The 10,873-nt window shown below is 46.9% G+C and overlaps 1 protein-coding gene across 3 annotated transcripts in view; it reads left to right on the top strand.

Moving 5' to 3' along the window:
• The first annotated feature begins 226 nt into the window (after positions 1-226).
• Positions 227-10,873, top strand: part of OCLN (occludin) — a 64,855-nt gene continuing 54,208 nt past the window's right edge. Inside the window, exons 1-2 of one of the 3 annotated variants that reach the window (XM_004764493.3) lie at positions 227-362; positions 9,190-9,302. In XM_004764493.3, the coding sequence (XP_004764550.1) occupies positions 9,253-9,302 (50 nt within the window). In that variant the 5' untranslated portion in view covers positions 227-362; positions 9,190-9,252. Of the gene's footprint in view, positions 363-468; positions 593-1,960; positions 2,157-9,189; positions 9,303-10,873 lie in introns of those variants that run through there. The other 2 variants (XM_004764491.3, XM_004764492.3) reach the window with 2 other exon arrangements.

The following is a 10,873-nucleotide window of genomic DNA, read 5'->3' as shown; positions in this document are numbered from 1 at the left end:
TCGCTAACTACTCCCCTGTTCTACCCGAAGCCTCCCGAGTTCGGAGCGCGCCACAGCGCGGGCCAGGGCCACCCGCACCCTCCCGGAGCCCGGGCGCCTCGTCTACGCTCAGTCCCCAAGGCCGCGCTGTTCCTTTAACTGGGATCGCGGCAAGGGTGTGCGGAGAAGGGCTGGTTCCTCCCGCCTCCTTCTCCACCGCTCCCTTCCCCCTCCCATCCGAGTTTCAGGTGAATGGGTCACTGAGGGAGGGGACGGCCACAGCACGCTTCCTCGCCGGCGTCTTCCTCCCCCTTTCTCCTTCCCCTGCAGGTGGCGGCGAGACTCCAGCCAGAGCACCCAGGGGCCCGCGCAGGGTGCAACAGGTGAGCTGGCCGTGCGCGGGGCCGCGGACCTCCAGCACCGGCCTGGCGTTGGTGCGCATGCCCGGGGGCAGGACGGCCGGGGTGGTGGGTGGGGGCGAGGGGGAGGAGGAGGAGGAGTGGAAGAGGACTGACTGAATTCCTAGCCGAGTCTCCGGCAGGTGCGCTCGCCAAGCGAGCGCGTCCTTGGGCTCCCGCGGTCCTTGGAGGGTCGGCGGGGCTGCCGTGAGTAGGTGAGAGTTGGGCGCGGCGCCGGGGGCGCGCGGTAGCCTCAGAGTACCCGCGCGGGATCGTGGCTCGGGTCCGGTAGGGGAGGCGCGGGGAAGGACGCCCAACGCTGGTTTCGGTGGCGGTTTCGCTCTGGGCTGGGACCGGCGGGAGTCGCAAGGGAGCGGGTCTGGCCGGGGAGCCGCACTGGTCTAACTTGGAGGCTGCCTCGGCGAAGGGCCACTTGGAGCGGCCGTTCAGCTCTTTTCGGCGGAAACGCTTGGTGCTCTCCCTGCGTCTCGGCAGCGCGCCCACCTTTTCGCTTTGATGGGGGCGGGCGGGCGATTCCCGAGCCCCGCGTTCAGCCCTCCGGAGCGATGCTGGGAGGTGCTCGGGAGCGGGGCGCACGCCCGGCTTCTCCGGGGGCCTGAGCCAGACGGCTGCAGCCGGGGGGCCTGCTCGCTGGCCGGGCGGCTGGGATCCCGGGGCTGGGGCAGGACCTCATCGATTCCCCCCGACCCACCCCTCGGGTGTCGCGGGGCGGGGGAGGCGCGGGGGCCGGCTGTCTTCGTGAAATACTGCTAGCGCCCGGGGTGGGCCGGCCGGCCGTGTGGCGTCCAGTTGGTGGGGAGCTGTGCGAGCCCGCGTCGATTCAAGCCTGGGGCGGGGATTTATTTTCGAGCGAGGCTGGCCTTCGAGGGAAGCTGCTCACGCTTCGGATTCTCACCCGTGACCCAGAGGCCGTGGCCGGGTGGGCGGACCTGCCTCCGGGCTTTCGCAGCTGGGCGCGCGCGGGCGCTCACCCGCCCGGCGCACCGACGCGGATCTGCCGCGGGGCTCAGACACCTACGGGGCAGGGCCGGCCGACATGTTGCCTGCGTCGGAGGAAGTGTGCGGGGAGAGCGGGGTTGAGGGGCCAAAATGGCCTCTGCTCCTCGGGGCTGGAAGAGCAGTTCCGAGCCCCTGTGTCCCGGGCAAAGCGATAACCCCGAGAAGCCAGGGCATCCTCAGGCCGGCCCTGGGGCTGGCTGGGCAAACTGCCCACCTGGGAGACGACTCGGGGCCGGGCAGAGGCAGCCTGCCAGGTTAGTGTGTGGCCCTCACGCACAATAGGTGTATTATTGGGATCCCTGGAAAAGAGAAACCTTCCCATGAAGGCACTTCTGGTGATGCTTGGTGGAACAGCAAACTAGTCCTTTCTAGGCGCAGGTGGATTTCTCAAACTGCCCATTCCCAGTATAGCCGTGTTGCTTTTGCTCGGTACAAATGAATCTTTGTTTTCTCTTTCTGGTGTTTTAGAATAGTAAATGGTGGAGCCACAGTAATAGCTGTCTCCTCAAAGCAACACTTCTGTGTAGGGTTTTTTTTTTTTTTTTTTTGGTTTGTTTTTTTTTTGCATTTATTTAGTTATTAGTGCCACCGTGGTTCAGTGATGGAGAGGCGGAGGGCGAGATTTCAAGGAAACGATGGGCAGTGCCTCCTGACTGAGAGCCCGACACTGTGCCAAGAGTTTTGTTCTTATCATTTGGTGATACTGACAACTCTAAAAGGCAGATCTTACTAGAACTTCATTTCAAAGGGAAAACGAAGGTAGGGGAAACATTACAAATGGTATGGCTTGAAAACTGCTTTGGCTAATCGGGGAGGGTATACCAGAAAAGCAGCAGCCCTTGATACTCCGGCACTAGAAGGATTTGGGGTTTTTCTGGATCACTCTACTTTTGACTAGCCGCTCTGGTCTCATAGAATATTTCCACCTCTTGTTTGCTGTGATGGTAAACTTCCTGTTTTCTTTTAAAGATAATTGGAATTACTGTCCTTTCAAAATAACAAAGATTACTTTTGACCACACAAATTAATTGATATAAAATCTTTCACCTGCCCAGGAGACTGCCAGAAGGCAGTTGCGTTTAAAGGCTTCCTTGATTAGAGTCCTTAGCAGTTTTTTTTTTTTTCTCCATCCAGGTTATTATTTATGGAAATACTGGGGGTGAAAAGACCCTGAGGATTTTTATTAACACTTTTGTTTTAGCCTCTTGGCTTGCCCTGCCCCCTAACCCCATGGTTCCTAACCTTGATTGTGGTATGAATCACCTGGGGATCTTATTAAGATAGATTCGGATTCATTGGGCAGATGTGAGACTGGAATTCCGCTTTTCAACAGACTACCAAATGATGTCCTCATGGTTGTGTGTTTGACTCTCTTCTCTCCTTCAGATTGTAAGCACTTAACTAATTTGGTCGAAACTAAAGGATTATGTTTACTGAGTGCTAGCATTGTGAGGAACTTACAGGCATTCACAGCTGTATTGAAATCCCAACTGTAATATGAACTGTTGGGTTTTATAAATCGTATGTTGATTGATCACACAACACTTTATATCAGGGATCAGGAAGAAGAGTGATTGATGGTCAAGACAGAAAAGCTGTATTCCAGTTGGGGCGGAGATGCTGGCAGTTTAAGAAATTTTTAAAAAAGAAAGAAAAAATAATAATTAGTAGGGGGGGGTGTTCTGAAAAAACACGATTTGGTGGATGAAGTGGGTGACTTCCAGGAGGGCACCTCTGAGGAGGGGATATTTGATGTGAGATCTGAGCAGCTGGTTCCTGCCCATTATAGACAGGAAATGCCAAGATCAAGGCCCTCCTGGGATTGACTCCTTTAATCTAGGCAGCTATGCTGGAAACACATGGTGTGCTTAAGAATCATTTGGAGAGTTTATCTGAAACACAGTTACCAATACAGAACTCCTCTATTGCAAAATCTGCCCAATTTTTTTTTTAAGATTTTTATGTATTCGACAGACAGATCACAGGTAGACAGAGAGGCAGGCAGAGAGAGAGGGGAAGCAGGCTCCCCACTGAGCAGAGTGCCCAATATGGGGCTCGATCCCAGGACCCTGAGATCATGACCTGAGCTGAAGGCAGAGGCTTTAACCCATTGACCCACCCAGGCGCCCTAAAATCTGCCTAATTTTAAAATTTTAGACAACTTACTAATTATGTGCTAAAATATAAATAGAAAATTTTGTACCAGTCACAACTTTAAAAAAACTTCATAAAGACAAATTAACCGTTGCTGCATGTGATTGAAAAGGAATAGGCTCTCCTTAGATATGATAAAATTTATCTTTTACTGACCATTGCTTTAAAGAATTATTCAGGGACATAGTGTTTTCAGGCAGAAGAAAATTCTTTGTCTTAGCTTAGACTTCTATTTAGGACAGCTTTAGCCAGTAAACATTTTCAAGGGGAGGGGCGCCTGGGTTGCTCAGTGGGTTAAGCCTCTACTTTCGGCTTGGGTCATGATCTCAGGGTCCTGGGATCAAGCAAGCCCCCTATCGGGCTCTCTGCTCAGCGGGAAGCCTGCTTTCTCCTCTTTCTTCCTGCCTCTCTGCCTACTGTATTCTCTGCCTGTCAAATAAATAAATAAAATCTTCAGGGGGGAAAAAAAAACATTTTCAAGGGGAGAACTTTTTAGTATTTTAACTTCAGTCAACCTTACATATTTAGGAAGAGTCTGCTGTTTCCTTTTTGCTCCTGACTCTGCTCCTGCCTGTTTGACTTATGTCTCTATCATCCGCTTGGTTCGGGCACTGTGACCTTGGCCACTGAGCCCCTTAGGCTGGATCCTGTATCCTCTTCATTCCTTTTATTTTATCCTTCAGTCAACGTACATTTATTGAGCGGATAATGTTAACAGTGTCCCGCTGGCGTTTGGGTAACAGTCTCTTGTTGATTCTTTTCTTTTCTTTTTTCCCTGTGGCTGTATCCTGAAAGCATGTCCCAGACTGCCTTGAAGGAGACATTAGAGTTCCTTCAGTTCAGCCTCCCCAGATATCAAACAGTTTAAGGTTTGCATACATGGCTTGAGATAAAAATTGTTATTTGTTATTTTTGAAGGGTGTGGGAAGTCTGGGTGAGGGAGAGGCTTCCTAACATTGACATGAAATCTGATCCTGTGGTATCTTTTCTTCAAAGAATGGTTTCTAGGACTACAAAGACAGCTCTGCAGATACGTGAAGGTTGCTGTGGTGGTCCATCTGATGTTGATTTGACCAGGCCAGACATTTCCTGTTTTTTCAATCAGTTGTCTTAAGACATGGTTTTTCTAGTTCTTTTTAAGATTTTATTTATTTATTTATTTGCGGTGTAGACCATGAGGGGGGGGTTGTCAAAGGGAGAAGTAGACTTCGTGCTCAGTAGGGAGTCCAGTGCGGGACTCGATCTTGTGACTCCAGGATCAGGACCTGAGCCGAAGGCAGTCACTTAATAACCAATTAAGCCACCCAGGAGCCGGGTTTTTCTAGTTCTTGAACAGTCAGTCACCTCCAGGCAGGCACCTAGTTGGGACACATGATGCACAAATTTCATGGTTATGCAGGTTTATTTTTTAAAGTGTAGCATTCTGGGGCGCCTGGGTGGCTCAGTGGGTTAAACCTCTGCCTTCTGCTCAGGTCATGGTCCCAGGGTGCTGTGATCAAGTCCCACATCGGGCTCTCTGCTCAACAGGGAGCCTGCTTCCTTCTCTCTCTCTCTGCCTGCCTCTCTTGGCTACTTGTGATCTTTCTGTCAAATAAATAAAAATCTTAAAAAAAAAAAAATAAAGTGTAGCATTCCTAGATGGAAGCACTGTTTGTGAATAATACTGCCAGAGTTTGGGATAACTTGTTAAGTTTGTTGAAATTCTCACCAAGGAAATGCCTTTTTAAAAATTAAGCCTCCTTTTGTAACATGTTTATTTGTGCTACCAGTATTTGAAAATGAATACAATGTACCCAAGTGCCTGAACACTGGAATGTCTCACTTTCAAGATAACCACCTTGCTGTGTATGCTTTTGCTCATCTTCCTTAATATATTATCTTAATTATTTCAGCCTAGAGGTCAGGCTTATCCCCTGCCCTTTGGCAAAGTAGGGTAGTGAGGTTCAAGGAAGAGAAGTAGAATTTGTCCTCTCACAGTGAGCCTTTAAAACCGCTAGGTTTGTTTTAATCCGTCAGTCTGGCCCTGCGGAGAATTTGATATACTTGAAGCCAGTGGGTTGGTTATCCTTTACAGTGTTTTGTCAGCTGCAAATCTGGATAAGCTTGCCCACCTCATCTGTGGTCACCAAAGCAACTTCCCTTTAGGTGGACATAAATGGTCCAAGTTTTTTTGTGTTTTATTTTAGGATTTCATTTGTCAGAGTGACGGAGCTAGCAAACAGGAGCAAAAGCAGGGGGAATGGCAGACAGAGGGAGAAGCAGGCTCCCTGCTGAGCAAAGAGCCCCAGGTGTAGGAGTCAGTCCCAGGAGGCTGGGATCATGAATGGTCTGTTCTTTTATCATATTTACATTCCATTTTTCAGTTCTAGAGGAGTGTCTGTGCACGGGGATGTGCTCAAGATTCTTGGGCTTCATCTGCCAGTTTGGTAACCTTCTAAAAAAATGAAATGAAGTCAATATGGTGTGCCTTGTTCTTGATAAACTTCCTAAAATTACTTGCTACACAATATAAAATCTTTGGTAATAGAGGAGGCATGATAACTAAACTCTGAATCCCTGAAATAGCACTGTGGAAAGAGGTTTTGGTATCTGGATTTTTGACAAAATTTAAACTTTAGCCTGAGTCTGGATTAATTTAGAATTCCTGAAAACTACCATGGAGGGGCCGCTGGCTGGCTCAATCAGTAGAGCATGCGACTCTTGATCTTGGAGTTGTGAGTTCAAGCCCCATGTTGGGTGTAGAGATGACTTAAAAAACTACCATTGAGGGCTCCTGGGTGGCTCAGTTGGTTAAGCCACTGCCTTCAGCTCAGGTCATGATCCTGGAATCCTGGGATCGAGTCCCACATTGGGCTCCCTGCTCAGCAGGGAGTCTGCTTCTCCCTCTGACCTTACCCCTTCTCATGCTCTCGCTTGTTCTTTCTCTCTCAAATAAATAAATAAAATTTAAAAAAAAAATACCATGGAGCCTGGAATTTTTTGGCATAGTCTTGAATGTGTGAGCCATAGCTATAAAAGGGTTAAGATAACGTTTGTCAGCATTTGACATTCAGCTTCAGAATTGGAGTCCTACATTTCATAGTGTTTAAATTCAGTTTATCTTTTTTCTTTTTAAGATTATTTATTTGTTTATTTGACAGGTAGAGATCACAAGTAGGCAGAGAGGCAGGCAGAGAGAGATGGAAGCAGGCTCCCTGCTGAGCAGAGAGCCCAATGTGGGGCTCAATCCCATGACCCTGGGATCATGACCTGAGCCGAAGGCAGTAGGTTAAGCGTCTGCCTTCAGCTCAGGTCATGATTCCATGGTCTTAGGATTGAGTCCCGCATCAGGCTTCTTGCTGGCAGGAAGCCTCGTTCTCCCACCGTTTACTGCTCTACTTGTGCCCTTTCTCTCTGTCAAATAAATAAAATCTTTAAACAAATTAAGATTTTATTTATTTATTTGACAGAGACACAGGAAGAGAGGGAATATAAGCAACAGCAATGGGAGAGGGAGAAGCAGGCTTCCTGCCGCTGAGCAGGGAACCAGATATGGGGCTTGATCCCAGGACCAGAAGGCATGAGCTGAGCCACCCAGGCACCCATTGATTTATTAATCAGAGAGCAAGTGCATGCCCTTGCGCTAATGAGTTGGGGGGAGGGGCAGAGGGAGAATCTCAAGCAGACCCTGTGCTGAGAGCAGAGGCTCCCTAGGGGCTCCATCTCAGGACCCCCCTGTCCCAACCTGAGCTGTGGAAATAAAGAGTGGGTTGCTTAACAGTCTGAGCCACTCAGGTTGCCCCTAATAGTGTTTAAATTCAGTTTTTTTTTAAAATGTTCTTTTTTTGAACATCAGTTAGAAAGCCAGTCTGGACTTCTATTACTCTTCCACAACACTGTAACGTGCTAATGGCTTAAGTTGCCTATTTATATGTGCATTTAGGTGCTAGTTTCAGAGCTCTGTACACTTAAAGATTTGTGCATCTTTTGGGTATGTTAATACTCAGTAAAACAGTTTTTTGTTTTGTTTTTAATAAACTAAAGAACTTGTCGTCCCTCACTGTGTTTGAAAAATCACGCTAATTGTCTTGGTGTTCCTAACAAGTCAACATATTTCCATCTTTGAGGTTTTATATACATTTGGGCGACATCTTATTTTGAAATTTGGAATTGACTGTCCATAAGGATGTGGAGGATAATTGTCACTGATTCTAAGGAACAGAATTTAGAGAGTTTGAATTTATTTACCTAACATAATACCTTTTTTCTGCAAACTTTATTTTAAAAGGAAAAAATACATAGTTTAATATACTTGGATTGTAGCTCTTGCTCAAGTGATCTTCCTTGCCCACCCCCCCACCCCCAGCTTCTTCCTCCTCTTCTTTAAGTCTTGGTCTTTCTCCTCTGCTTATCCCTGCCCTGCACTTGATCACATAGTTATCCCTGATAACTAAATAACTGCCTGTTGTAGTTGCTTTTTTTCTTTGTCTCTGACCTTCTCTAGTACTTCTACAGACTCCCATGGTATAGGGTAGGCACTTAATAATTACTTGTTGATTGGGGTGCCTGGGTGGCTCAGTCAGTTGATTAAGCATCAGACTCTTGATTTCTGCTCATGTCATAATCTCAGGGTCATGCTCTCAGGGTGGTGAGATTGAGCCCTATGTCAGGTTCTGCATTCAGTACGGAGTTCCCTTGAGATTCTCCCTCTTCCGCTCCTTCTGCCCCTCCCACTACTCATGCCTGTACTCGCTTGCTCTCTCTCAAAAAATAAAACTTTTTAAAAAATGGTGTTACTCAAACTTTAAAAAAAAAACAACAACAGTAAATACATTTATAGAAATTTTCTTATTTTTTACGTTTCTTGTTCTTCGAAGGAACGATTTGGAAAATACCGTTTTTATTTTTAACCTATGCTGTAAAAACTTTGTGAATTTTTTATGACTACAGCTTAGTAATTAAAGTTAGGATTTCTAGGGTGCCTGGGTGGCTCAGTGGGTTAAAGCCTCTGCCTTCGGCTCAGGTCATGGTTCCAGGGTCCTGGGATTGAGCCCCACATCGGGCTCTCTGCTCTGCGGGGAGCCTGCTTCCCTCTCTCTCTCTGCCTGCCTCTCTGCCTCCTTGTGATCTCTATCAAATAAATAAATAAAATATATATATTTTTTTAAGTTAGGATTTGTTTCCAAGATTTTTATTTATTTATTTATCTAAAAATTTATTTATTTGACAGACAGAGATCACAAGTAGGCAGAGAGGCAGGCAGAGAGAGAGGAGGAAGCAGGCTCCCTGCCAAGCAGATAGCCGATGCGGGGCTCGATCCCAGGACCCTTGGATCATGACCTGAGCTGAAGGCAGAGGCTTTAACCCACTGAGCCACCCAGGCACCCCTAAAGTTAGAATTTATTTGCCAGTGATGTGCAGAGCATGGTGCTTGGTACTGTGAGGACCACCAGGCTGAGTAGTTCTATGCTCAGTGATTCCCTGTACTCAAGGAATTAATGGTATGTAAGGAGGTAAGGATGTAAGGATGGCGGTGAGAAGGACAAGAGGAATAATCATGGTGTGTGGAGTTATTTGAGATTGGTGTCATTAGTTTTCTTAGCAATCAAGGAAACTCTGAGCTCAGCAGTAATGCCATTACCCTCCTTACGTTGCTCAGATCGGTTTATTCTGGGGAGCTGTGGGGCAGTGCCTGAAGAGCAGGTGATCAGTGACATCAGCCATGTCGTCGCGGCCTTTTGAAAGTCCACCTCCATACAGACCTGATGAATTGTGAGTAATGCTTCACTTTTTTTTCTTTTTGTTAAGCCTGTCACGTGTAAAAAATATATATAAGTGAAACTTTGATCTGTTAAGTGTTTGCTGTTAAGAATAGCAAAATAACGTGTGTTTGTAAATTTAGATGGAAACAAAGGGTGTAAAGCGGAAGTGAGTTTCCCCCGAAGCTTAACATCCAGGATGCCCGCGTTTCTCTGCAGAGGCAACTGCTGTCACCTGTTGCTGTTGTTTGCTTCTGTATAGTCTAGGCTGATACTTTTGTGTCTCTTTATTCCTTTTTGTTTTTTCACAGATGGTATGAAGCTTCTGTATTAATGCTTCGTTGAGGTGACTGATCCTAACCCTGACTCATTGTCGATTCTTTAATTCATACTTTTTTGAGATAGTGGTAACACACGGTGCAATTCACCCATTTGGAATGGACCCTTCAGGGGTTTTAGTATAGTCACAGAGCTGTGCGGCCATCACATCAATTTAAGAACATTTTCATTACCCCCCCACCCCCCGCAAAGAAACCACTGCCAGTTACCACTCACTTATCACCCCACCCCCCCACCCTCCACCTTCCCGGTACTAGGCAGTCACGAATCTCTCTGTGTTTCTAGATTTGTCCATTTTGCACCTTTCCTGTGCATGTTACCATGCAGTATGTGGTCCTCTGTGGCTGATTCTTTGACTTGACATAATGTTTTCCACATTGTCAGTTTTTTTTTTTTTTTTAACTTATTTTTTTTTAAGATTTTATCTTGAGCTGGGAGCTGGGAGCCCTATGTGGGACTTGATCCCGGACTCCGGGACCTGAGCTGAAGGCAGTTGCCTAACTAACTGTGCTACCCAGAGGCCCTCCAATTGTCAGGTTTTTTTTTTTTTTTTAAAGATTTTATTTATTTATTTATTTGACAGAGATCACAAGTAGTCAGAGAGGCAGGCAGAGAGAGAGAAGGGGAAGCAGGCTCCCCACTGAGCAGAGAGCCTGATGCGGGGCTCGATTCCAGGACCCTGGGATCATGACCTGAGCTGAAGGCAGAGGCTTTAACCCACTGAGCCACCCAGGTGCCCCCACATTGTCAGTTTTAAGAGTGATTCTTGCCATTATATAAAAAAAGAAGCGAAGTTAAGGGTTCTTGGCATCCCTAGTCATTTGGAAATTTAATAGTGAAAATTTTTAAATTTGTTGCAGAGATTTTTTTCCTTTAAGTAGTTTGTAGCCTCAGCTCTTCGATACCTCAGCTATGGTAGGAATTGTGCTCCTGTTACATTGCCTCTTTTTTTTTTTTTTTTTTTTTAAAGATTTTATTTATTATTTATTTGACAGAGAGAGAAATCACAAGTAGGCGGAGAGTCAGGCAGAGAGAGAGAGAGAAGCAGGCTCCCGCTGAGCAAAGAGCCCGATGCGGGGCTCGATCCCAGGACACTGAGATCATGACCTGAGCCGAAGGCGGCGGCTTAATCCACTGAGCCACCCAGGCGCCCCGTTACATTGCCTCTTGATTAATACCTGAGCATTGTAGGGACACAGTTGTTCATGAAGATGTGGTCCTTACGTTATGCTAGAAAATATAGTA

This window comes from Mustela putorius, unplaced genomic scaffold, assembly GCF_011764305.1.
Source record: "Mustela putorius furo isolate JIRA1106 unplaced genomic scaffold, ASM1176430v1.1 tig00000145_pilon_pilon_pilon, whole genome shotgun sequence".
Taxonomy (NCBI): domain Eukaryota; kingdom Metazoa; phylum Chordata; class Mammalia; order Carnivora; family Mustelidae; genus Mustela; species Mustela putorius.
The sequence above is the reverse complement of the archived record's forward strand: the minus strand, read 5'-3'. Positions and strand labels throughout refer to the sequence as shown.